At 44.3% G+C, this 26,841-nt stretch overlaps 2 protein-coding genes across 2 annotated transcripts; both read left to right on the forward strand.

Annotated features, from left to right (window-relative positions):
- The first annotated feature begins 1,277 nt into the window (after positions 1-1,277).
- On the forward strand, positions 1,278-12,348 carry LOC132764194 (methanethiol oxidase-like). Its single transcript, XM_067472637.1, has 12 exons — positions 1,278-1,380; positions 2,644-2,700; positions 2,807-2,913; positions 5,403-5,588; positions 8,772-8,892; positions 9,088-9,270; positions 9,461-9,639; positions 9,832-9,910; positions 10,052-10,173; positions 10,326-10,418; positions 11,668-11,786; positions 11,946-12,348. Exons 1-12 carry the CDS (start codon positions 1,317-1,319, stop codon positions 12,106-12,108), a joined length of 1,473 nt encoding a protein of 490 aa, XP_067328738.1. The 5' UTR covers positions 1,278-1,316; the 3' UTR covers positions 12,109-12,348.
- A 7,243-nt stretch (positions 12,349-19,591) lies between these two features.
- Positions 19,592-26,578, forward strand: LOC132764195 (methanethiol oxidase-like). Its single transcript, XM_060758078.2, has 12 exons — positions 19,592-19,693; positions 21,127-21,183; positions 21,290-21,396; positions 21,480-21,662; positions 23,038-23,158; positions 23,354-23,536; positions 23,727-23,905; positions 24,108-24,186; positions 24,328-24,449; positions 24,602-24,694; positions 25,727-25,845; positions 26,005-26,578. The coding sequence occupies exons 1-12, from the start codon at positions 19,630-19,632 to the stop codon at positions 26,165-26,167; spliced, it is 1,470 nt and encodes a 489-aa protein (XP_060614061.2). The 5' UTR covers positions 19,592-19,629; the 3' UTR covers positions 26,168-26,578.
- The last annotated feature ends 263 nt before the right edge of the window (positions 26,579-26,841 follow it).

The raw sequence follows: 26,841 nt of genomic DNA on the forward strand, positions 1-26,841 counted from the left end.
AGGTAAAAGGATGCCACACGAAGACATGCAGAAATGCTGGCAATGATTCGAGACAGTCTATGGACAACAGGCTCCTCGGCATGGAATAAGAGCACCTCCCCATGGCCGGAATTGAGCATCATCTCCAGACGCCGGAGATGGAAATGGGAAGGCCTTTACCTCTGTCTATCTGTGTATTGTATGTTGTTCACTGTGTAAAAAGGCATTTAATGTTTGCCCTTTATATATATAAACTATAATCTGCTCTGAGTCCCTTGGGGAGATAAAGTAGAATATAAATAAAGTGTATTATTATTATTATTATTATTATTATTATTATTATTATTATTTTGAGAAAAAGTGGGGATGGCCAACTTATAACTGAATGTACTTTAATCTTAGGTATATACATCAGATGTCCTCGTCCCCCCTACATTGTATATCAATCTGATCAATATACTCTAATGCTACCCAAATCCAAGGTTTCCATAGCCTTGAACCCTAGAGATTAAAGTGGGGTCAAACTAGAGTGTCGATGCACACATAGAAGGGCACTGTAGTAGTTTGCTTTTGGCTGAGCTAACTGGGAAGGGCAAGGTCTCAAATGGGGTGGAAAGGAAGGAAAGAGGAAGGAAAAAGAGAAGGAAGGACCAAAGGGTGGAAGGGAAGGAAAGAGAAGGAAGGAAGGGTAGGATGGTGAGAGAGAGGAGGGCCTGGGACAAGAGCCCAAGTGGCCACATCGGGGCCCCGGGCTTGGGTTTACTCATACCTGGATGTAGGTTAACCACAACTCCCAAACTCAAGGTCAGTGGCCACCAAACCCTTTCAAGTGTGCCAAGTTTAATTCAATTCCATTGTTGGTGGGGTTCGGAATGTTCTTTGATGGTAGGTGAACTATACATCCCACCAACTACAACTCCTGAATGTCAAGGACTATTTTCCGCAACCTCCACCAGTGTTCACATTTGGGCGTATTGAGTATTCGTACCTAGGGCTACATGGGACCATTTCTCCATCTCAGATTGATGACGCTCAAGATTTGTTTAAAACATCCCTAATAAGCATTCCTGGAAGAAGCAATGGGAGGAAAACTCAAGGAGCCTGTCGGAAGGGGAAGTTGACATTTCTGCTCCCCAAAATTAACTCAATGAAGCAGATTTGGGCCATGATGAAAAACGCCCCATTCGAAATTAATTTTTGTTGTTTTCCCGAGTCAGCTCTTTCCTTAATTTGTTTATTCTAATGAGCACGCCTTCCTCATACAACACTCCAAATTAGTTATATAGGGAGATGGAGAAAATCCTCTTGCTGTCACAGACATCGAGGTTCCAAAGGAGATGTCTACGCTCCAGAGCAAAGTGTTGGGTGAAGAAAACCTTGACCAGAAGACCCCACACAAAGGTAAGATTTCTATCATTGGTGGGGTTCAGAATGCTCTTTCATTGTAGGTGAACTATAAATCCCAGCAACTACAACTCCCAAATGTCAAGGTCTATTTTCCCCAAACTCCACCAGTGTTCCCATTTGGGCATATTGAATATTCGTGTCAAGTTTGGTCCAGATCCATCATTTTTTGAGTCCACAGTGCTCTCTGGATGTAGGTGAACTACAGCTCCCAAACTCAAGGTCAATGGGTTGTTGTAGGTTTTTTCGGCCATGATCTAGAGGCATTCTCTCCTGACGTTTCACCTGCATCTATGGCAAGCATCCTAAGAAGTAGTGAGGTCTGTTGGAACTAGGTCAATGCCCACCAAATCCTTCTAGTATTTTCTGTTGCTCATAGGAGTTCTGTGTGCCGAGCTTAGTTCAATTCTATCATTGGTGGAGTTCAGAATGCTCTTTGATTGTAGGTGAACTATAAATCCCAGCACCTACAACTCCCAAATGTCAAGGTCTATTTCCCCCAAAATCCATCTGTGTTCCCATTTGGGCATATTGAGTATTTGTGTCAAGTTTGGTCCAGATGCATCATTGCTTGACTCCACAGTGCTCTCTGGATGTAGGTGAACTACAACTCCCAAACTCAAGATCAATGCCCACCAAACCCTTCCAGTATTTTCTGTTGGTCATGGGAGTTCTGTGTGCCAAGTGTGGTTCAATTCCATCGTTGGTTGAGTTCAGAATGCTCTTTGATTGTAGGTGAACTATAAATCCCAGCAACTACAACTCCCAAATGTCAAGGTCTATTTTCCCCAAACTCCATTATTGTTTCCATTTGGGCATATTGAGTATTTGTGTCAGGTTTGGTCCAGATCCATCATTGTTTGAGTCCACAGTGCTCTCTTTTGATTGTAGGTGAACTATAAATCCCAGTAACTACAACTCCCAAATGACAAAATCAATCCGCCACAACCCCACCAGTATTCAAATTTGGGCGTATCAGGTATTTGTGCCAAATTTAGTCCATTGAATGAAAATCCATTCTGTATATCAGATGTTTACATTACGATTCATAACAGTAGCAAAATTACAGTTATGAAGTAGCAATGAAAATAATGTTATGGTTGGGGGGGTCACCACAACAGGAAGTTTAGGGGGTTGAGAAACACTGTCCTAGATCCTCCAACATTACTCTTATAATCCAAGTGCTCCTTTGATCCAAGCCTTTCCTTTTGATTGTGAATAAACCAGATCTTGCTCTTTTGTTTCCCCCAAAATGTATAGGGAGGTATGGCTCACACCATGGACCTGGATACGCTTCGCCACTGGATGCCATGAGAGGTAAGTCGGGCTGATATTTACTACCTAGAATCAGGTTCCAATTCCATATATCCAACAAAATCCATCCTCTGCTTTAAGATCCTGATACTAGACTTTGTTGCTGCAGGCCCCAAAGAAAAGCTGATGTACGTACTGTGCGTTTTAAGCGGGACTCGTCAACCTGACTATTTGGCCACGGTGGACGTGGATCCGGAATCACCAAGTTATTGCCAGGTAAATCCTTTTTTCCTTTCTTTCTCCTTCTGTCCTCCCTTCTTTTTATATTTATTTATTTCCACCCTAATCTCAGACACATGTCACCTAGCACCAGCCAATCTGTTTCTCTCCGTGGCTTTCCAAATAACATCACAGAAGGCCACTTCACCTAACAACAATCAATCTGCTTTGAGACTCAAAAATGTCTAACCTTCGATTCTTTTAAGTTGAATAATGAAGGGTCTGAGGACCATTTTTAGTCTAGATCAGATATGGGTAAACCCAGGCCTTTCCTTCCTTCCTTTTCTCTTACCTGCCTCCTTCCCTCCCTCTTTCTCCTTCCTTTCCCCCTTTCTTCCCTCCCTCCCCTCCTTCTCCCTTCCTTCATTTGCTTCCATTTTTAGTCCTTCCTTCTCTTTCCTTCCTCCTTCCATCAATTTGTCCTTCCCTCCTTCCCTCCCTTTTGTCTTTCCTTCTTCCTTACCTCCCTCCTTTCCCTTCCTTTCTCCTTCTATCTTTCCCTTCCACTCTTTCATCCTTCCCTCCTCTTCGCCCTGTTGTCTTTCCTTCCTCCTTACCTTCCTCTTTCTCCTTCCATCCTTACCTTCTACCCTTTTGTGCATCCCTTCTTCTCTCCCTTTTGTCTTTCCTTCCTTCCCTCTTTACTTCCTCCTTAACTCCCTTCCTTACCTCTTCCTCCTTCCATCCTTCCCTTCCACCCTTTGGTCCTTTCTTCCCTCTTTCTCCCTCTTCCTCCTTCCTTCCTTCCCTTTCATCCTTCCCTTTCCTTCCTCCTTCTCTTCCACCCTTTTGTCCTCCCTTCCTTCTTGTCTTTCCTTCCTTCTTGCCTCCCTCCCTTTCTTCTTCTATCTTTTCCTTCCACGCTTTCATCCTTCCCTCCTTCTCTCCCTTGTCTTTCCTTCATTCTCTCTTTCCTTCCTCCTTACCTTCCTCTTTCTCCTTCCATCCTTACCTTCTACCCTTTTGTCCATCCCTTCTTCCCTCCCTTTTATCTTTCCTTCCTTCCCTCTTCCTCCTTACCTCCCTTCCCTCTTCCTCCTTCCATCCTTCCCTTCCACCCTTTGGTCTTTCCCCCCCTGTTTTCTCCCTCTCTCTCTTCCTCCTTCCTTCCTTCCTTCCATTCTTCCTTCCTCCTTCCCTTCCACCCTTTTGTCCTTCCCTCCTTCTTGTCTTTCCTTCCTTTTCTCTTTCCTTCCTCCTTACCTCCCTCCCTTTTTATTTTTCCCTTCCACTCTTTCATCCTTCCCTCCTTCTCTCCCTTTTATCCTTGCTTCCTCGTTACCTCCCTCCCTCTTTCTTCTCCCATCCTTTCCTTCCACCCTTTTATCCTTTCTTCCCTCTTTCCTCCTTCTCTCCCTCTTTCGCCTTCCTTCTTTCATTCTCTCTTCCCTTTATTTATTTATTTCCAACACTTTTACCCTGCCCTTCTCAACCCCTAGGGGGGACTTTATCCTTCTCTTCATCCCTTCCCTCCCTCTTTCTCCTCCCATCCTTCCCTTCCACCCTTTAGTCCTTCCTTCCCTCTCTCCTCCCTCTCTCTCCTTCCTTATTTATTTATTTATTTATTTATTTCGGTTGCTTCTACCCCGCCCTTCTCACCCCGAAGGGGACTCAGGGCGGCTTACAAAAGCAAGGCACAATTTGATGCCCGCATCATATAACAACAATAAGACAAAATAACATCCATTAACAGAAACAATTCTTGCAAGGCGAAAACAACCATAAAACCGGTAAAACCTTCCTTCTCTCTTCCCTTTATCCTTCCCTTCCACCCTTTCATTCTTCCTTCCTTCCTCCTTCCCTTCATCAACAAGCAGCCAGTCTTCCGAGCATGCCTGGTCTAGCTCCATCAAGCCATGGAAGAGCCTTTGTTGTACAATCATACTGATACATATGTACATACATACACATATACATACATTAACCCTTTTATAGAAAGATTATCTTGCATGCAATCCAGCTAAGATCTCCTTTTAATGTCTAGTATCTGTTACTGTCCTAGTACTTCAATGACAACCCTGTCATAAGGTTTTTCTGGCCAGATTTGCCTCCCTCTGAGGCTGAGAGAGTACGACCTTTCTCCTAAGGGGTTTCCATGCCTGAGTAGGGACTCGAACCCAGATCTCCAGAATCCCAGTACCAAACCAATTCACCAGACAAATGCTTTGCTTAGTAGATGCTTTTTTATGGGATTCTGAAAGCTTCCAGATTTTGTCAGGAATCTAGATATTAAGACTAATGAAACACGCAAATTATAGCTCTCCAAGCCCTTTCAAGGTAAAAACCACTTCCCTCCAGAGATATTTGAGATTGTCATCAGAGCTCAGTTCCCCATGACACTGGGCTCAGCATTTCTACCTAGCATTATGGTAAAGAGTTCGATTTGAGTTGGTCTCATGACATGTTTGATGCGACCCAGACTCAAATCCCCCCTCGGCCACATAACGCTGATTTTCCAATGCCATGTCCTCTTTGTCTCTCGACAGGTCATCCACCGCCTGCGCTTGCCTTACCTGGATGACGAACTCTATCACTCAGGCTGGAACGCCAGCAGCAGCTCTTTCGGAGACCCCAGCAAGGAGCGCAACCGGCTCATCCTGCCATGTGGGGTCTCTGGGCGTATTTATGTGGTGGACACGGGCTCTGACCAGCGCGCTCCCAGCTTGTACAAAGTAGGTCAAGACATCATATGGGGAAAAAATCAGGGGGCATCTACACTGTTCCATGAAGAGAGTTCAACACCAATTTAGCACAGGGCTTAGCACAGCAGGCTAAACCACTGTGCTGCAGAAAAATCCTGCCGATCGGAAGGTCGGCAGTTTGAGCCTGGGTCAGGGTTGAGCACCTGCTGTTAGCCCCAGCTCACTTGCCCACCTAGCAGGTTGAAAGCAGAAAGGCGAGTAGATAAAATAGGTACCACTTTTAGTGGGAAGTAATAAAAGTGCCCTTAAAGACATCATTTGGAGGCAAAGTTCCTCAACAAGAAGATGGAGCGACATGGCCGGAGTCGAGCACAGCCTGCAAGATGCCGGAAATGAGGTGGGGAAAATGCCTTTACCTCTGTTTATGTTGTCTGTCCTTGTTAATTGTATAATCGGCACTGAATATTTGTCATATGTGTGTTCTGTAAGCCGCTATAAGTCCCCTTTGGGGTGAGAAAAGTGGGATATAATACTCTAAATATTTATTTATTTATTTATTTATTTACTTACAGTATTTATATGCTGCTCTTCTCACCTCGCAGGGGACTCAGGGTGGATTACAATGTACATATACATGGCAAACATTCAATGCCATAGATTAAACAAACAGTGTATGGTACAGATCGCAAAAAGAGGGAGGATTGGCACTCCCTAATATCAAAAAATATTATGAAGCGAGTAGATTAAGATTGGTTATAGAAGGAATGATAATAAAAAAAAAGGAGGGAGTAGATTGGCTAAGTAAGGATTCGGAAGAACCCGAGGAAGAAATCTGGAATATATTTTTTAAACAGTTTATGAGAAAAGAAATTAGGGAAATTAGAAACTCAATGTTGAGCAATATATTAGAAGTATGGAACAAATATAGGAGAATGTTAATAACGGATGGATCAGTAATAACCCCAATTGTAATGGAAAAGAAATTTCCTAAAATTTTAGAAAAAATAATGGATAAAAATTTAAGGGAAATTTTTTTAGACAAAATAGGGGATTGGATAAAGGTTGGAATGAAGAAGGAAACGATTATGGAAGAATTTAGAGAAATAAAATTGACATGGTTCCATTGTATACAATTAGAACAATGGTTTAAAAAGTGGGAAAAATAATAATAAAAACAGAAGTAAGCCTAACCAATTTGAACAAATAATACAAAATGGAAGGGTTGTAGAAGAGCATGAAAATTTGAAAGGAATAACTAGTAAAATATATAAGATAATAATTGAAATAAAGGAAGGAAAAATAAAAAATAATACTCTCAAGGAAGTTTGGGAAGATGATCTAGGGGTAAAAATAATTGAAATAGAGTGGCAACAATTGTGGAGACAAAGACATCTAAAAAAATTATCAATACGGGTTAAAGAAAATTATTATAAGTTAATATGGAAATGGTACCTAACACCAGTAAGAATAGCACATATAAATAAAAACTATTCAAAAAATTGTTGGAGAGGATGTCAAGAACCGGGAACATATATACATATGTGGTGGCAATGTAAATATGTAAACAATTTTTGGGGGAAAGTATTTAGAGAAATAGAAGATACAATGAATATTAAAATAGAAAGAAGTCCTAGTATAGCTTTATTAGCATTATATAAAAATAAACAATTGAAAAAAGAGGATAAGGAAGCAATAACAAATTTATTAACAATAGCAAGACTGCTTATAGCAAGGAACTGGGAAAAATAAATAAATATACAAATAGAGGAGTGGTATAAGGAAGTATGGAAATGGGCAATAAATGACAAGCTGACATGTATATTAAAAGTTAAAAGAGGTATATGGAAACAAAGCGATTTTGATGATGTATGGAGAAAATTTATTGAAAAAGGATTAAAAATAAAGAAGGAAAGTTACCTCCATAAGAAGAATTGAAATTTTGGACAGATGACATGTAAAAGCTGTGGCTTGGGAGGGGGGAGGGGAGCACAGTGGTAGAAAATAACACCAGATGCCAAAAGTATGTTAGTTTGTATTGAATAATATGTATCTGCTGTAAAACAAATGTATAACACATGTATTAAACTATGATAAAATAAAAATTATTATAGACACACAACATATATAGACAGACGCAGAGGCAATTTAAGATCATCTGGGAGTTTAAGATCATCTGGGGAGGCCCTGCTCTCGACCCCGCCTCTATCTCAAGCGAGGCTGGCGGGGACGAGGAGCAGGGCCTTCTCGGTGGTAGCCCCTCACCTATGGAACTCACTCCCCGGGGAGATCAGATCAGCGACCTCCCTTCTGTCGTTCAGAAAAAAACTGAAGACCTGGATTTGGGACCAAGCTTTTGGACATTCTGGCAGCTAAAATAAGGACCCATTGATGAGCAGGAATTGTTGGAATGAATGGACATTTCGGAACTCTGAATTTCACTGTGCATGAAATTGTTTTTATTATATTATGTAGTGATGTGTTTTAATGCTGCTAAATGTTTATACTGTTTTATATATGCTGTATATTTTGACAGGCATCGAATTTGTGCCTTTGTTTGTAAGCCGCCCTGAGTCCCCCCTCGGGGGTGAGAAGGGCGGGGTATAAGTAACTGCAATAAATAAATAAATAAATAAAATAATTTAACTGTTTCATGAGGGTATTCTGGCCACCAGGGGAGCTGCGGGTTCACCGTCCATTTGTGGCACTGATGAAGTACTTCCTCATTCTTTGCAGGATTGCTGGAGATTTTTATGGCATCGTAAATTAGTTAAATTAGCCTCCCCGTGTAGATGGTATCTAAATTTCCTACTTGACAGATGCAACTGTCTTTTGGGTTGCAAAGGTCGACAGCAAGCTACACAAATTGGTCGGACACTCACTCTGACCTGAGCTGGCTTCGAACTCATGACTTTTCGGTCAGTAGAGATCTTAATGCAGCTGACTCCCAATCAGATGTGTCACAGTCCCAGTGCTTATATAATAAATAAATAAAATTTCTATGCCAGGATTGCTATGCCTAATTGATGGAGTTGTAGTTTGCTGAGGCACAAGCCATAGTTTTGCATTGTAATAAACAATGCAAAACTATGGCAATCAAAATGGTATCAAACTGCATAATGCTATAATATAGAAGATGCATCTTAGATCTTAAGGAAAAGGGCCTTACATAGGATGGAATGCAGAAATGATCTGTTTTCTGTCTTCCATCGGCAGGTCATCGAACCCCGAGAAATCGTCAAGAAAACCAACCTGAGTTTCTTGACCACCTCCCGTAACATGGGCAACGGAGATGTTCTAATCAGTGGATTTGGAGATCCATTCGGCAACGCAAAAGGTACTGCAGGCATAGATCCCATTTGGGAATACAAGTAGCCCTCCACAATAGGGGGAAATCCCACAACCCTGCCAGTAGGTAGCCTGCCTTGAATCCCAGTCATTGGGGTGAAAGCAGGATAGAAATAATAAATATTGCTCTTTGCCAACGCATTGCCTTTTGACCCCAGTGGTTCCTATTTTTTTTTGGTCCCAGGTGGCCTTCTTGTTCTGGACTCAGAAACCTTTGAAGTGAAAGGGAACTGGGAGTGTCCAGAAGATGGACCCATCGGGATGTTTGACTTCTGGTTCCAGCCACGGCACAATGTCCTGATCAGCACCAATTTCGGGGAGCCCAAGTTCTTAATTAATGGGTTCGACCCAGACAATCTGAGAAAAGGTAGGAGCGCTCACACAAAAGAGAGAAGAGTCTTAGCAGACCACAAGCTGAAGATGAGCCAGAGGAAAAAGCCATTGTGATTCTAGACTCCGTTAGCAGGAGTGTCAAAATCGAGGGAGGCCATCGTCCTTCTTGATCCTGTTTTTGTCAGGCCTCCCTTGGAATAACCCTGGTTCCTGTTCGTCCACAGAACGCTACGGCCGATACCTCAACATCTGGGATTGGACCACCCACCGCCTCCTCCACTCGATTGACATGGGCGAAGATTCGGCTCCGATGCAGATCCGCTTCTTGCACAATCCCAACTCGGTCCACGGTTACGTGGCCTGCCCCCTAGAGGGCTCCATCCACCATATCTTCAAGACAGAGGTGAAAAAGAGAAAGGGTGGCTGTGAAGGAAGACGATTGATCCAGGGTGATTTCATGGTTTGGTGCCCTACTCCGCTATGGAAACCCACTCTCTCAGCCTCGGGGGAAGGCAACAGCAAACTCCCTCCAAGGAAAACCATAGGCAGGAAGTCCATTTTTCTATCGCACCAGTCACTTTTGGTTTCTCTGTAGGATGGATGCTGGAGGGCTGAGAAAGTGATCCAAATCCCGAACAAGAAAGTATCGGGATGGATCTATCCCGAAATGCCAGGTTAGTTGCCTTCTCCAGAGGTTTTGAAGCAGAGGCTGGATGGCCATCTGTTGGGAGATCTTGGACCGTGTCTTCAGAAGGGGTCTGAACTGGCTTGCCCTCAGGGTCTCCTGTGACTTGATGATCCTGCTCCTCCTCCAGGGTTCATTTTTGATATGCTCATCTCCCTGAATGACCAGTTCCTCTACTGCAGCAACTGGGTGCATGGCGACATCCGGCAATACGATATCACAGACCCATACTGTCCCAAACTGGTCGGGCAGGTAAGTTTGCAACCTTCCATAACCATAAGTTTCCAGAAGTTGGATTCCATCACTCCAGGCTACTGGCTGGGGACGATGGGACCAGGGACTCCCATTTATTTGCCACTGTTGCTTTTACTGCCCAACTGACCTTGTCTCTTTGGGATCTTTAGGTGTTTGTGGGGGGCAGCCTTGAGAAAGGGAGTCCTGTAACTGTCCTTGAGGATCTGGAGCTGGACTGCCAACCCGATCCCTTTGTGATCCAGGTAAGGTCAATGATGGACCAGACAGATTTGGATATAGATCTAAACAGTCTGCATAGAAATCTGGCCTTCCAAATAGGAGACCTTGGATTTGACCATGTTGGAGTTCAGGCTGTGATTGTGTTTCAAGATCAAGGTGCTTTGGATGTGGGGAATGATGTCAATGAGGATCAAGATGGCAATGGTTTGGTCAATGACATCAATGCAGAGAATGACATAGAGACACCGGTTCAAAGTGGAGTTTCCCATGAGAATGTTCCTACGGGTTATAGGGATGAGAGTTTATTCCCTGAATTGCTCCCAGAGAGTTCACAGGATTTGGGGTTTGAAAACAACTTGGCACCTGCAGGAACTAATGACCATATAGACAGGCGGGTGGAAATTAGCCAAAACAGACAGCTCGACCAAGGCCTTTGGGGTTCTGTCAGGCTTCGACAGATAAGGATGAGAGGTATTACGGTAAAGTGAAACCAATTTCTGAGTGCTTGGAATGGCTTAATGTGAGGATATAAAGTTCCACGAATGAGAAATATAGTCAGATGAAACATAGTTTCAGATTCCTGCTAAGTTCTTGCTCTTTTCTCATGAAAGCCTTGCTCGGAAGATTCATGTTTACGGATTTCTTGCTGTATGGTTTGGCTCTTTGTCTCTTGTGATTACCTACTCATGCCTTGGATGAACATTTCCCTGTTTCATTGGATTTTATTACAGAAGTCTGGACTTTGTTTGTGAACTTTGCTGAGCCATACCTTGGAGTAATTTGTTTCTGCTTATCTTCTTTCTAATTGGATTTACCTATTCCCTTAAAGTGCTTTTTCTACTTTGCTGCTTTTACTTATCTTCAATAAAAAGGATTGTTTCCCTACTCAATGTGTGGTGTTTTAAAATCAGAGGGTTATTCCTGTTCTGGAGTGCAACAGCGCCATTACATTCCTCACTTGATTTTGAGAAGGAATACCTTGGGCTAATTTGTTCCTGCTTATCTTCTTACCTAATTGGATTTGCCTATTCCCTTAAAGGGCTTTTTCTACTTTGCTGCTTTTATTTATCTTCAATAAAAAGGATTGTTTCCCTACTCAACGTGTGGTGTTTTAAAATCAGAGGGTTATTCCTGTTCTGGAGTGCAACAGCACCATTACATTCCCCACTTGATTTTGAGAAGGCCAACAGAGAAATCTGGCCTTTTCCGTGTTTTGTAGTTCTTTTTAGATGTTTCCTAATCCTGGGGATTTTTCTTCTCTGCTGTCTTTAGGGCAAGAAAGTCCAAGGAGGGCCTCAAATGTTGCAGCTGAGCTTAGACGGCACCCGTCTCTTCGTCACCTACTCCATTTTCACGACCTGGGACAAGCAGTTTTACCCCAAGCAGTTCAAGTAAGAGTGGCCTTAGATGAGTCACACTCTGGCTATCTCAAAGAAAGGCCTCTTCTGTCCACATCCAGCTCGGAAATCCTCATGATAAGGTGTCCATGTGTTTGAAACAACTTGATGGCACACAACTTTGACTTTTGTTTCACATTATGTCTTTTCCAGGGAAGGTTCGATCATGATCCAGCTGGACGTGAACACTGTGCATGGCGGCCTAAAAGTGAGACCGGAATTCCTGGTGGATTTTGGACACGAGCCGTTCGGTCCGGCTAGGGCAAGAGAGATGCGCTACCCTGGCGGAGATTCCACTTCCGACATCTGGGAATAGCGTGCATCCTTTCCTATTCAACTTCATATCGGCGAGATAAATGTTCCATAAATTGGGGCCTATCCACTATTTCTTTGTTCAATGCTTGCTGTCATGTCTTCTTGGAAGCCATAAAGATCAACATGGGACTTTTATTGTACTTGTGCTATTAGCAAATATACTCTTTGAAACTGGTTCTGCTGCTCCAACTGATGTTAGGCAGCTCACAAGATGAAAGCAAACGTATCTCTGGGGAAACAGATATCGAAATATGACAAGGAGTAGGGTTCCGGGGCATGGCTAAGTTGTTGGGAGTGATCTCGGTATCATGTGAGAAGTGGCATCATGAGGGAACCATTACTGATCCCCAAATCTCACATCCCGTGGGCCAGCAAACTGGGACTTTCCTGGCCCAGCAGCAGGCGAGTGGAGTCAAGACGGCAAAAATTCGTAAAGAGCAACATAAGGTGCCTTTACATTGAATGATGAATGCAGTTTGACACCACTTAATCTGCTGTGCAATGGAATCAGGGGGTTTGTAGTTTGGGGAGAGCTTGTAATGCTACCCTTAACCGAAACCAAAGCAATTTTATTGATCAGCCAATTGCCCTAATCAAAACAGACAATACATACAGTGTACGTCTAGTTCAAGTAAAATTATAAATATACAAGTACAGCAATCCAGTGGGGTTGCTGTAGCGCAGAGGTTAAAACTGCTCGCTGAAATAAATCTGCTGACTAGGGGGTTAGCAGTTTGAAGCCACGAGTTGGGGTGAGCTCCTGGTTGTCAGCCCTAGCTTCTGCCTACCTAGCAGTTCAAAAGGATGCAATGCAAGTAGATCAATAGGTACCGCCTTGGCGGGGAGGTAAAAGGGTGCCCCATGTAGACATGCTGGCAACAATCCAAGACACTCTATGGACAACAGGCTCCTCGGCATGGAATAGGAGTACTTCCCCATGGCCGGAGTTGAACATCGCCTCCAGAGATGGAAATGGGAAGGCCTTTACCTCTCTCTATCTGTGTATTGTATGTAGTTCATCGTGTAAAAAGGCATTCAAAGAATTCCTTATTTATGTAAACTGAAATCTGCTCTGAGTTAGGGGAGATATAAATAAAGGGTATTATTATTATTATTTTGAGAAAAAGTGGGGATAGCCAACTTATAACTGAATGTACTTTAATCTTAGGTATATACATCAGATGTCCTCGTACACTGTATATCAATCTGATCAATATACTCTAATGCAGCATTTCTCAACCTGCATTAGGAACCCTGGGAGGGTCACAAGAGGGTGTCAGAGGGGTCGCCAAAGACCATCAGAAAACATAGTATTTTCTGTTGGTCCTGGGGGTCCTGTGTGAAAAATCTGGTCCAATTCTATCGTTGGTGGGGTTCAGAATGCTCTTGGATTTTAAGTGAACTATAAATCCCAACAACTACAACTCCCAAATAGCAAGGTCTATTTTCTCCAAACTCTACCAGTGTTCACATTTGGGCATATTGAGTATTTGTGCCAAGTTTGATCCAGATCCATCATTGCTTGAGTCCACAGTGTTCTCTGGATGTAGGTGAACTACAACTCCAAAAACTCAAGGTCAATGTCCACCAGACCTTCCCAGTATTTTCTCTTGGTCATGGGAATTCTGTGTGCCATGTTTGATTCAATTTCATCATTGATGGAGTTCAGAAGGCTCTTTGATTTAAGGTGAACTATAAATCCCAGCAACTCCAGCAAATGACAAAATCAATCACCCCCAATGAAGTCAATACGGACTTTAGGAGGGTCTCCCCAGTAAGAGAGGCCCCTAGGTCCGCACCAAAGAGGGTCCATGACCTTGGCGAGCCGTCAGAGAAGCCTGATTCCAGCAATTTTATTAATATTAATAATTGAAATTAGACTCTTGCCAAGGCGAAGAAGTGGCACTGAGGTTTATTGAGCGATTCAGCTGAAGCGGATGCAATTGCAGTGATCATTCACATGTAAGCATGCCAATACAAAGTTTGGAAGCATTTTTATAGCAAAACAAGTGCAGAGATTTCAAATTTCCCCTTCCCCGCGCAGCTTGAAAGTGATTGGCTGGTGGCTTGAACAGCTGGGAGGAGGCTTGGCGGCCCGCCCCTAGCCTGGGCCAATCACAAGGCTTCCCCGCTTCTGGGGAGCCTATCAGGACGCTTTCCCCACTTCTGGGGATTGACGAATCAGGGAAGAGGAGGCGGGACGATCAGGGACAATGGAAGGTAATGGGATTATGACATATTGAAACCTACATGTCCCTGCATCCGGGGGGAATCAGCCAGCTGAGGCACTGAGTTATTGTTTTGTTAATGAAGAGTTGATTGATTTAAGAAGAGTTTTCCTGTCCCTGGTCTGATAAGAGAAGTTTGCTTTGTGTACTGGGTAAAGGAAGACGGAGCTGGGCAGAAGACTCCCTGCTGAGAAGTCTGGCCCGCATTGTTTGTAAAAATCGAAACTAGTCCGTGGGAAGCGTCTATTGATCAGACCAACTCAGAAAACCAATGGAAAACTTCCTTTGCTATTGTCCATGCAAACGTCTGTGGAATGTTAGTTTTGTGGGGACAACAGCCCCCCTCGGGCACTGATTTGTTTTCCTGGTCACCTTTCTAAGGTTGGGCAAGGGGTCAAGGGTAAAGCAAAAGGACAAAAGATATTTCATAGGAAGATACATACATTCAAATCATAAGTTTTTCATAGCAACAAAAACCCCATCCTGGTCTCACATCCCAAGTATATTTAATAAAAGAATTAATTTCATTTGGAGACTTTGAGTCCAATGTTTCTGAGAAAAGTTCATGAGAAATAGTGTTTCCTGAAGTTCCGAACAGGCAACAGAAAGTCCTTGATCTTTGCAAAGACTGGAAGATGGGACTCCGGCCGTACTGCAATGGATCCACATTTTGGTCCTTGGAAAACTAGAATCTCTTCCCAAGGTCCAGGGCCCCCTGGCCAGGCTCCTCTCTGAAGTCCCACGAGGGAACCACATCAAGTCCCCGTGTCCAGAGCTTGGCAGGGGCGAGCAGCAGTGGGGAGCAATGGAATGGCTGCTATGGAACCAGCATCTTTATTAGAAACAATCAGCTGTTTCTAATAAAATATATTCTCAAAAATCGAGAGGTTATTTCCCGGGCGTAGGGATCCAAAATAAGAAAAGTGAGATAGCAGATAGGTCTAGAATTTAGTACAGAAAAATATGACACTAAAATGGAGCCGATTCGCCATTTTATGATTTTGTGGATACCGAGATCCGAAAGGAGAAACTCCATATCCGCGGTTTCAAATAACGCAGATACGGCATCCCTGGAACGCCACGGAAGCATTCCGGGCAGGCTCGCGGTTCCCCGGACCCTGGAAAAGGTTATTTTCATGCAAGTTGATAGTTCAGGCAGGGAGAGACACAAACTATCAAGCGGAAAAGTTAAAAAGTTGCAATCTCAAGTATCTTTATTTGGGGAATAGTTACAATGTTAGGGCTTGGGGAAAAGTGATAGAAAGCTATAGAGGCTGAGTGCAGTCCCTGTTTTGAGCTGTCTGTTGGGGCACATTTCATCAGTTTGTTCCAATTGTGGCTTCTAGGAACTGCGGAACTCTCCGCTGCACGTCAGACCAACTTGGAGGCGGGGGCCTCTGCTGCCCTCGATGACACCAACCCCACCGATATTCAAATTTTGGGCGTATCGGGTATTTGTGCCAAATTTGGTCCAGTGACTGAAAATGCATCCTGCATATTAGATATTTACATTACAATTCATAAAAGTAGCAAAATTACAGTTATGAAGTAGCAACGAAAATAACGTTATGGTTGGGGGTCATCACAACATGAGGACCTGTACTAAGGGGTCGCGGCATTAGGAAGGTTGAGAACCACTGCTCTAATGCTACCCAAATCCAAGGCTTCCAAAACCTTGAGCTCTAGAGATTAAAGTGGGGTCAAACTAGAGTGTGGATGCACACATAGAAGGGCACTGTAATAGTTTGCTTTTGCCTGAGCTAACTGGGAAGGGAAAGGTCTCAAATGGGGTGGAAGGGAAGGAAAGAGGAAGGAAAAAGACAAGGCAGGACCAAAGGGTGGAAGGGAAGGAAAGAGAAGGAAGGAAGGGTAGGATGGTGAGAGAGAGGAGGGCCTGGGACAAGAGCCCAAGGGGCCACATCGGGCCCCCGGGCTTGGGTTTACTCATACCTGCATTAAAGGCACACATCTATTTAAAGTGCATGGAACATGATAGTGACGCCAACATGTTCATTCTTTGCACGTATTTTGGGTACGTATTTTTGTCCAAAAAGAGTCGCTTCCGATAACATCTTAATGGTAAAAGTATTATCTCAGATTCAGCACAATTACATCCATTTAATAATGATGCAAAACTGCAGACTTAACCATGGGAGTAAACAAGCTAATGGTTAGAGATAGTCAAGCGTGCCCATAAAATATAATTGCTTTATTATTTAATAAACAAAAAAGTAGACACAGCATTTATCAGTTTTAATTACCAGCAGGCCTAAATATGACCATTCATTTTCCCAACTGAATATTGTGTCGTGTTGAATCAAGTTGTAATACTGTATTACTTGGGAAGGAATCCCACTGGAGAATTGCAGCACACTCAAATACCTGGGACTCACTCTGGACCGTGCTCCGACTTATAAGAAGCACTGTTTGAATATCAAGAAAAATGTGGGCACTAGAAATAATATCATATGAAAGCTGACTGGCACAACCTGGGGATCACAACCAGACACAGTGAAGACATCTGCCCTTGTGCTTTGCTACTCTGCTGCTGAGTACATATGCAGAGCGTAGAATACATCTCACCACCTTAAAACAGTGGATGTGGCTCTTAATGAGACATGCCACATTATCACAGGATGTCTATGCCCAACACCACTGGGGAAATTATACTGTTTAGCTGGTATTGCACCACCATTCATCTGCCGGGAAGTGGCAGCCAGCAATGAAAGGACCAAAGGAGGGACATCTCCGGGACATCCTCTGTTCGGATATCAGCCAACATGCCAACCCCTTAAATCAAGAAAGAGCTTTCTAAGATCTACAGCAGTGTTTCTCAACCTTGGGGTGGCTAGGGCGCTTAGGAGGGATCACCAAAGACCATCGAAAACATATATTTCTTACAGTCTTAGGAACCCCTTTGGCAGAGAAAACTGAAGATCTCTCCACCTGACCTTCTCTTCCTTTTTGGAAACAGACGTGAATCCTCTCTCCAAAAGCCTTCATCCATTGTGATTGGCTGGCCTTTCAGTGAGCCTCTCAGCCAAGGGGAGGGTCCAAGTGGGGAGGGGAGAGAAGGCATGCTTGGCACATAGCAGCGTGGAGTGCATTTATGGGCAAGGGAGACCGTGTGAGGCTAGAGGGTCATGCCAGCATGTGTCTTCAAGGCATGGTGTGTGTGGGAAATTTGGCCCAATTCTATTGTTGGTGGGGTTCAGAATGCTCTTGGATTTTAAGTGAGCTATAAATCCCAGGAACTACAATGCCCAAATGTCAAGGTCTATTTTCCCCAAACTCCACCAGTGTTCACATTTGGGCATATTGAGGATTCGTGTTATAGGGACCAAGAAACCAGAAGTAGAGTTACCCCTCCCTCATCCTAGGGAGGCGAAGCACAGAAGAGATTATTGCTAGGCTACCGCATTCATGCTAGATGAGCGAATATACTCATAGACAGTAAGCATAGGTGAATTGTAACCAATCAGAAGTTGCTTGAGTGTTGTTTTTTTAATTGTTGGAGTATAAAGGCTTTGTTTGAAACGAGATCTGGGCGGGCAGTCTTTGTTCTTCGGCCTAAAATGGCCAAGGGCTGTTCCGTCTCATGCTGATCAGCTTGAAATAAAAGACTTGTTGAAAACCTCATCGGATCTTATCTCCTCTTTGCCTTCTGGGTCTGTCACCCTAAACTCCCAGTCTCTAACAGTGTCAAGTTTGATCCAGATCAACCATTGTTTGAGTCCACAGTAAACATCTTCCCTGAATCTATAATTTGCTGATGGATCTGTGCATTGTATGTTTTTACCCTGTTTCCCCTTCTGCTCCCTCACCCATATTGTGCTTCAGTAGTTATATTTATATTTCAAAGGTACTAAACGTACCAAGTTTGTATGAAAATGTGACTTCTATTTCTTGTGCTGGTCTATGACCGAAATAAATAATTTGATTTTGTCAGCCCAACTAACAAAAGTCCTTTGTCTCACCCTGGTCATTCCACAGATATATAAACCCTTTTTCCCAGTTCCAACAGACCTCACCTCTGAGGATGCTTGCCATAGATGCAGGCGAAACGTCAGGAGAAATGCCTCTAGAACATGGCCATATAGCCCGAAAAACCCCACAAGAACTTAGAGATTCTAGCCATTAAAGCCTTCGACAACATAAGGGACAGTACTGAACCCTGCGGGACTCCGCAGTACAATGGCCGAGGAGTCGAGCAGGAGTCCCCTAGTGACACCTTCTGGGAGCGGCCCTCGAGGAAGGTCCGGAGCCACTGCAGAGCAGTACCCCCAAGGCCCATACCTGCGAGGCGTCCCAGAAGGATACCGTGGTCAACGGTATCGAAGGCCGATGAGAGGTCCAGCAGAACCAACAGGGACACACTCCCCCTGTCTAGTTCCCGGCGAAGATCATCCACTAAGGCGACCAAGGCTGTCTAAGTACCATGTCCCGGCCTAAAACCAGACTGTGCCGGATCTAGATAATCCGTGTCAACCAGGAATTCCTGGAGTTGTGAGGCCACCACACGTTCCAGGACTTTGCCCTAATAGGGGAGATTGGAAACTGGCCGAAAGTTGACGAATTGAGTGGGGTCCAGTGATGGTTTTTCAACAGCGGTTTTATAACAGCTTGCTTTAAGCTGGCTGGAATATTGCCTTCCCGAAGGGAGGCATTAACCACCACCTTCACCCACTCTGCCAAACCCCCTCTGGCTTCCTTTACCAGCCAGGATGGGCAGGGGTCTAGGATGCATGTGGTAGGCCTCGCCTCTCCAAGAACCCTGATGACCTCATTGAGTTGAACAGATTGAAACGAATCCATCAAAACTGGACAAGCAGGTGCTCTTTGATTATAGGTGAACTATAAATCCCAGCAACTACAACTTCCGAATGCTAAGGTCTATTTTCCGCAACCTCCACCAGTGTTCACATTTGGGCATATTGAGTATTCGTACCAAGGGCAACATGGGACCATTTCTCCACCTCAGATTGATAACACGCAAGATTTGTTTAAAACATCCCTAATAATCATTCTTGGAAGAAGCAATGGAAGGAAAACTCAAGGAGCCTGTCGGAAGTGGAAGTTGACATTTCTGCTCCCCAAAATTAACTCAATGAAGCAGACTGGGCCATGATGAAAAACGCCCCATCCGAAATTAATTTTCATTGTTTTCTCGAGTCAGCTCTTTCCTTAATTTGTTTATTTATGAGCACGCCTTCCTCATAAAACACTCCAAATTAGTTATATAGGGAGATGGAGAGAATCCTCTTGCTGTCACATACATCGAGGTTCCAAAGGAGATGTCTACGCTCCAGAGCAAAGTGTTGGGTGAAGAAAACCTTGACCAGAAAACCCCACACAAAGGTAAGATTTCCCATCGTCTTCATTTGGAACATTTATTCTGATTTGGTGATTCAATCCTGACTTTACTTCAGTGATTCTCAACCTGGGGGTCGGGACTCCTGTGGGGGTCATGAGAGGGTTTCAGAGTGGTCATCAAAGACCATCAGAAAACATATTTCTAATGGTCTTTGGGACCCCTTTGGCAGAGAAGGCTGAAGATCTCTCCACCTGTCCTTCTCTTCCTTTTTAGAAACAGACGGAAAATCCTCCCACCAAAAGCCCTCCTCCGCTGTGATTGGCCGGTCCCTCAACCAAGGGGAGGGCTGTTTCTGAGACTTCAAGTGGGGAGGGGAGAGCAGGTGTGCTCAGCGTACATTTGTGGGAGAGGGAGAGCATATGAGGTGGGAGGGAGGCTCATGCCAGCGGTCCCTTCAAGGAACGGGGGTTCTGTGTGGGAAGTTTGGCCCAGTTCTACACTAGTGGTGTTCAGAATGCTCTTTGATTGTAGGTGAACTATAAATCCCAGCACCTACAACTCCCAAATGTCAAGATCTTTTTTCCCCAAACTCCACCATTGTTTCCATTTGGGCATATTGAGTATTCGTATCAAGTTTGGTCCAGATCCATCATTGTTTGAGTCCATAGTGCTCTCTGGATGTAGGTGAACTACAACTCCCAAAATCAAGTTCAATGCCCACCAAAGCCTTCCAGTATTTTCTGTTGGTCATGGGAGTTCTGTGTGCCAAGCTTGGTTCAATTCCGTCGTTGGTGGAGTTCAGAAAGCTCTTTGATTGTAGGTCAACTATAAACCCCTGCACCTACAACTCCCAAATGTCAAGGTCTATTTTCCCCAAACTCTACCAGTGTTCACATTTGGGACATATTTGGTACTGGTGACAAGTTTGATCCAGATCCATCATTGTTTGAGTCCACAATGCTCTCTGGATGTAGGTGAACTACAACTCCCAAACTCAAGATCAATGCCCACCAAAGCCTTCCAGTATTTTCTGTTGGTCATGGAAATTCCGTGTGCCATGTTTTGCTCAATTCTATTGTTGGTGGAATTCGGAATGCTCTTTGATTGTGGGTGAACTATAAATCCCAGCAACTACAACTCCCAAATGACAAAATCAATCCGCCACAATTCCACCAGTATTCATTATTGGGCGGATCAGATATTTGTGCCAAATTTAGTCCAGTGAATGAAAATCCATTCTGTATATCAGATGTTTACATTACGATTCACACTTACAGTTATGAAGTCGCAATGAAAATAATGTTATGGTTGGGGGTCACCACAACAGGAGGTTTAGGGGGTCGCGACATTCAGAAGGTTGAGAAACACTGTCCTAGATCCTCCATCATTACTCTTGTAATCCAAGTCCTCCTTTGATCCAAGCCTTTCCTTTTGAATAAGCCAGATCTTGCTCTTTTGTTTCCCCCCAAATGTATAGGGAGGTATGGCTCACACCATGGACCTGGATACGCTTCACCACTGGATGCCATGAGAGGTACGTTGGGCTGATATTTTCTACCCAGAATCAGGTTCCAACTCCATATATCCAACAAAATCCATCCTCTGCTTTAAGATCCTGATACTAGACTTTGTTTCCGCAGGCCCCAAAGAAAAGCTGATGTACGTACTGTGTGTTTTAACCGGGACTCGTCAACCTGACTATTTGGCCACGGTGGACGTGGATCCGGAATCACCAAGTTATTCCCAGGTAAATCCTATTTTATAGTTTTCCTTTCTCTCCCCTCGGCCACATAATTTTCCAATGCCACGTCCTCTTCGTCCCCCCAACAGGTCATCCACCGCCTGCGCCTGCCTTACCTGGATGATGAACTCTATCACTCAGGGTGGAACACCAGCAGCAGCTCTTTTGGGGATGCCAGCAAGGAGCGCAACCAACTCATCCTGCCATGTGGGAGTGGACGTGTTTATGTGGTGGACACAGGCTCTGACCAGCGAGCTCCCAGCTTGTACAAAGTAGGTCAAGATATCACATGGGGAAACAATCAGGGGGCATCTACACTGTTCCATGAAGACAGTTCAACACCAGTTTAGCACAGAGCTTAGCACAGCAGGCTAAACCGTGGTGCTGCAAAAAAATCCTGCCGACTGGAAGGTCGGTAGTTTGCATCGGGGTTGAGCACGTTATCCCCAGCTCACCTGCCCACCTAGCAGGTCAAAAGCAGAAATGCGAGTAGATAAAATGGGTACCGCTTTTAGCGGGAATGTAATAAAGGCACCCTTAAGGATATCAATCAGAAGCAAAGTTCCTCAGCATGGAAGCTGAAGCGACATGGCCGGAGTTGAGCACAGCCTGCAAGATGCCGGAAATAAGATGGGGAAAACTGCCTTTACCTCTGATTATGTTGCCTGTCCTTGTTAATTGTATAATCGGCACTGAATATTTGGCGTACTTGTGTTCTGTAGGCCGCTCTAAGTTCCCTTTGGGGCGAGAAAAGTGGGATATAATACTGTAAATCTATCTAAATAAAAATGTAATGTTCGTTTGTGGGATGAACATAACTCAAAAACCACTGGACAAATTGACACGAAATTTGGACACTATACCCCTAACAGTCTAACAAGTGACCATCACTCATAAAACCCCCCACAAAACAGTGGAAAGGACTTAAAAACCCAAAAAATCTGAATGACGATACAGAAAAAAAGGGAAGGAAGTAGAAGGAAAGGAAGGGGAGAAAGAAAGAAAGAAAGAGCAAGAGGGAGAGAGGGAAAGAAAGAAGGAAAGAGAGAAAGAAGCATGGAAGCAAAGAGCAAAGAAAGGAAGGAAAGAGGTAGAGAAGGAAGAAAGGAGAGAAAGGGAAGGAAAAGAAAAAGGGAGGAAGAAAGGAAAGAGATAGAGAAAGAAGGAAAAAGGAAAGGAAAGAGGGAGTGAAGGAAGGAAGGAAGGAAGGAAGGAAGGAGAGAAAGAGGGACCGAAGGAAAGAGCGAAGGAAGGATGGAAGCAAAAAGCAAAGGAAGGAAAGAGGTAGAGAAGGAAGAAAGAGAGAAGGAAAGAAAAAAGGAAGGAAAGAGGTAGAGAAGGAAGGAGGGAAATGAGAGAAAGAGGGAGGGAAGGTTGGCCACAGCAACGTGTGGCGGGTATAGCTAGTCATAAATGAATAAATAAAATTTCTATGCCAGGATTGCTATGCCTAATTGATGGAGTTGTAGTTTGCTGAGGCACAAGCCATAGTTTTGCATTGTAATAAACAATGCAAAACTATGGCAATCAAAATGGTATCAAACTGCATAATGCTATAATATCGAAGATGCATCTTAGATCTTAAGGAAAAGGGCCTTACATAGGATGGAATGCAGAAATGATCTGTTTTCTGTCGTCCATCGGCAGGTCATCGAACCCCGAGAAATCGTCAAGAAAACCAACCTGAGTTTCTTGACCACCTCCCGTAACATGGGCAACGGAGATGTTCTAATCAGTGGATTTGGAGATCCATTCGGCAACGCAAAAGGTACTGCAGGCATAGATCCCATTTGGGAATACAAGTAGCCCTCCACAATAGGGGAAAATCCCACAACGCTGCCAGTAGGTAGCCTGCCTTGAATCCTAATCACTGGAGTGAAAGCAGGATAGAAATAATAAATATTGCTCTTTGCCAACGCATTGCCTTTTGACCCCAGTGGTTCCTATTTTTTTTTGGTCCCAGGTGGCCTTCTTGTTCTGGACTCAGAAACCTTTGAAGTGAAAGGGAACTGGGAGTGTCCAGAAGATGGACCCATCGGGATGTTTGACTTCTGGTTCCAGCCACGGCACAATGTCCTGATCAGCACCGATTTCGGGGAGCCCAAGTTCTTAATTCAGGGGTTCAACCCAGACAATCTGAGAAAAGGTAGGAGCGCTCACACAAAAGAGAGAAGAGTCTTAGCAGACCAAAAGCTGAAGATGAGCCAGAGGAAAAAGCCATTGTGATTCTAGACTCCGTTAGCAGGAGTGTCAAAATCGAGGAAGGCCATCGTCCTTCTTGATCCTGTTTTTGTCAGGCCTCCCTTGGAATAACCCTGGTTCCTGTTCGTCCACAGAACGCTACGGCCGATACCTCAACATCTGGGATTGGACCACCCACCGCCTCCTCCACTCGATTGACATGGGCGAAGATTCGGCTCCGATGCAGATCCGCTTCTTGCACAATCCCAACTCGGTCCACGGTTACGTGGCCTGCCCCCTAGAGGGCTCCATCCACCATATCTTCAAGACAGAGGTGAAAAAAGAAAGGGTGGCTGTGAAGGAAGCCGATTGACTGTGGGGATCCAGGGTGATTTCATGGTTTGGTGCCCTACTCCGCTATGGAAACCCACTCTCTCTCAGCCTCGGGGGAAGGCAACAGCAAACTCCCTCCAAGGAAAACCATAGGCAGGAAGTCCATTTTTCTATCGCACCAGTCACTTTTGGTTTCTCTGTAGGATGGATGCTGGAGGGCTGAGAAAGTGATCCAAATCCCGAACAAGAAAGTATCGGGATGGATCTATCCCGAAATGCCAGGTTAGTTGCCTTCTCCAGAGGTTTTGAAGCAGAGGCTGGATGGCCATCTGTTGGGAGATCTTGGACCGTGTCTTCAGAAGGGGTCTGAACTGGCTTGCCCTCAGGGTCTCCTGTGACTTGATGATCCTGCTCCTCCTCCAGGGTTCATTTTTGATATGCTCATCTCCCTGAATGACCAGTTCCTCTACTGCAGCAACTGGGTGCATGGCGACATCCGGCAATACGATATCACAGACCCATACTGTCCCAAACTGGTCGGGCAGGTAAGTTTGCAACCTTCCATAACCATAAGTTTCCAGAAGTTGGATTCCATCACTCCAGGCTACTGGCTGGGGACGATGGGACCAGGGACTCCCATTTCTTTGCCGCTGTTGTTTTTACTGTCCAACTGACCTTGTCTCTTTGGGATCTTTAGGTGTTTGTGGGGGGCAGCCTTGAAAAAGGGGGTCCTGTAACTGTCCTTGAGGATCTGGAGCTGGACTGCCAACCCGATCCCTTTGTGATCCAGGTAAGGTCAATGATGGACCAGACAGATTTGGATATAGATCTAAACAGCCCGCATAGAACTCTGGCCTTCCAAATAGGAGACCTTGGATTTGACCATGTTGGAGTTCAGGCTGTGATTGTGTTTCAAGATCAAGGTGCTTTGGGATGTGGGGAATGATGTCAATGAGGATCAAGATGGCAATGGTTTGGTCAATGACATTAATGCAGAGAATGACATAGAGACACCGGTTCAAAGTGGAGTTTCCCATGAGAATGTTCCTACGGGTTATAGGGATGAGAGTTTACTCCCTGAATTGCTCCCAGAGAGTTCACAGGATTTGGGGCTTGAAAACAACTTGGCACCTGCAGGAACTAATGAGCATATAGACAGGTGGGTAAAAATTAGCCAAAAAAGACAGCTCGACCAAGGCCTTTGGCGTTCTGCCAGACTTCGACAGATAAGGATGAGAGGCATTCAGGGAAAGCGAAACCAATTTCTGAGTGCTTGGAATGGCTTAATGTGAGGATATAAAGTTCCACGCATGGGAAATATAGTCAGATGAAGCATTGTTTCAGATTCCTACTAAATTCTTGCTCTTGTCTCATGGAAGTCTTGCTTGGAAGATTCATGTTTACGGATTTCTTGCTGTATGGTTTGGCTCTTTGTCTCTTGTGACTCATGCCTTAGATGAACGTTTCCCTGCTTCATTGGATTTTATTAGAGAAGTCTGGACTTTGTTAGTGAACTTTGCTAAGCCATACCTTGGACTAATTTGTTTCTGCTTATCTTCTTTCTAATTGGATTTGCCTATTCCCTTAAAGTGCTTTTTCTACTTTGCTGCTTTTACTTATCTTCCATGAAAAGGATTGTTTCCCTACTCAACGTGTGGTGTTTTAAAATCAGAGGGTTATTCCTGTTCTGGAGTGCAACAGCGCCATTACATTCCTGACTTGATTTTGAGAAGGCCAGCAGAGAAATCTGGCCTTTCCGTGTTTCATAGTTCTTTTTAGATGTTCCCTAATCCTGGGGCTTTTTCTTCTCTGCTGTCTTTAGGGCAAGAAAGTCCAAGGAGGGCCTCAAATGTTGCAGCTGAGCTTAGACGGCACCCGTCTCTTCGTCACCTACTCCATTTTTACGGCCTGGGACAAGCAGTTTTACCCCAAGCAGTTCAAGTAAGAGTGGCCTTAGATGAGTCACACTCTGGCTATCTCAAAGAAAGGCCTCTTCTGTCCACATCCAGCTCGGAAATCCTCATGATAAGGTGTCCATGGGTTGGAAACAACTTGACGGCACACAACTTTGACTTTTGTCTTGCATTATGTCTTTTCCAGGGAAGGTTCGATCATGATCCAGCTGGACGTGAACACTGTGCATGGTGGCCTAAAAGTGAGACCGGAATTCCTGGTGGATTTTGGACACGAGCCGTTCGGTCCGGCTAGGGCAAGAGAGATGCGCTACCCTGGCGGAGATTCCACTTCCGACATCTGGGAATAGCGTGCATCCTTTCCTATTCAACTTCATATCGGGAAGATAAATGTTCCATAAATTGGGGTCTATCCACTATTTCTTTGTTCAATGCTTGCTGTCATGTCTTCTTGGAAACCATAAAGATCAACATGGGACTTTTATTGTACTTATGCTACTAGCAAATATACTCTTTGGCTGTCTTTGGGGCTGCTGTCTGCCTGCTTTCTCCCTTCTTCAGCTCTCAGGGGGCCTACCTCACAATGCCGCCATGGCAATGCCCTGGCATTGATGGGTAGGCTCTCCTTGTGGCCCTTTCTTTCATTTCTCCTTTTCCCTCATACGTCTTCTCCCTCTCTCTTTTCATTCCTTTCTTCCCTTGCTATTCCTCATAACCTTTCTCCCTCTTCTTTCTTTCCTTTCTCTTCCCTTGTTTTTTTCTTTCTTACTTGACTTCCTTCTCGAGTCTAAATCAGTCCTGGACAAGGTCTGGCCAGACTGACTCCATAAGCAGAATCCTTGGGTCAATCGTCTTCATTGACATGGAAGTACTAATGCTCCTTGATATCAAAAATTGATGCAAATAATAATAATGATAGAGATAAGCATGTCCACTGTCAACAGTTAATGTAACCACTTTTATACATATCGATTTATATCTATGGCTGGATGGCTCTTTGTCAGGAGGGCTTTCATTAAGTTTT

This window comes from Anolis sagrei, chromosome 12, assembly GCF_037176765.1.
Source record: "Anolis sagrei isolate rAnoSag1 chromosome 12, rAnoSag1.mat, whole genome shotgun sequence".
Lineage (NCBI taxonomy): Eukaryota > Metazoa > Chordata > Lepidosauria > Squamata > Dactyloidae > Anolis > Anolis sagrei.

What these genes read in the sequence shown, in the direction of transcription:
- LOC132764194 (XM_067472637.1), top strand. Translation starts at nt 1,317, where the DNA reads ATGTCTACGCTCCAGAGCAAAGTGTTGGGTGAAGAAAACCTTGACCAG. An exon ending in AATCACCAAGTTATTGCCAG is followed by an intron (nt 2,914 to 5,402) that starts GTAAATCCTTTT and finishes GTCTCTCGACAG; the next exon opens with GTCATCCACCGCCTGCGCTT. An exon ending in GTCCCAAACTGGTCGGGCAG is followed by an intron (nt 10,174 to 10,325) that starts GTAAGTTTGCAA and finishes TGGGATCTTTAG; the next exon opens with GTGTTTGTGGGGGGCAGCCT.
- LOC132764195 (XM_060758078.2), top strand. Translation starts at nt 19,630, where the DNA reads ATGTCTACGCTCCAGAGCAAAGTGTTGGGTGAAGAAAACCTTGACCAG. An exon ending in CCGATCCCTTTGTGATCCAG is followed by an intron (nt 24,695 to 25,726) that starts GTAAGGTCAATG and finishes TGCTGTCTTTAG; the next exon opens with GGCAAGAAAGTCCAAGGAGG. An exon ending in TTTTACCCCAAGCAGTTCAA is followed by an intron (nt 25,846 to 26,004) that starts GTAAGAGTGGCC and finishes TGTCTTTTCCAG; the next exon opens with GGAAGGTTCGATCATGATCC.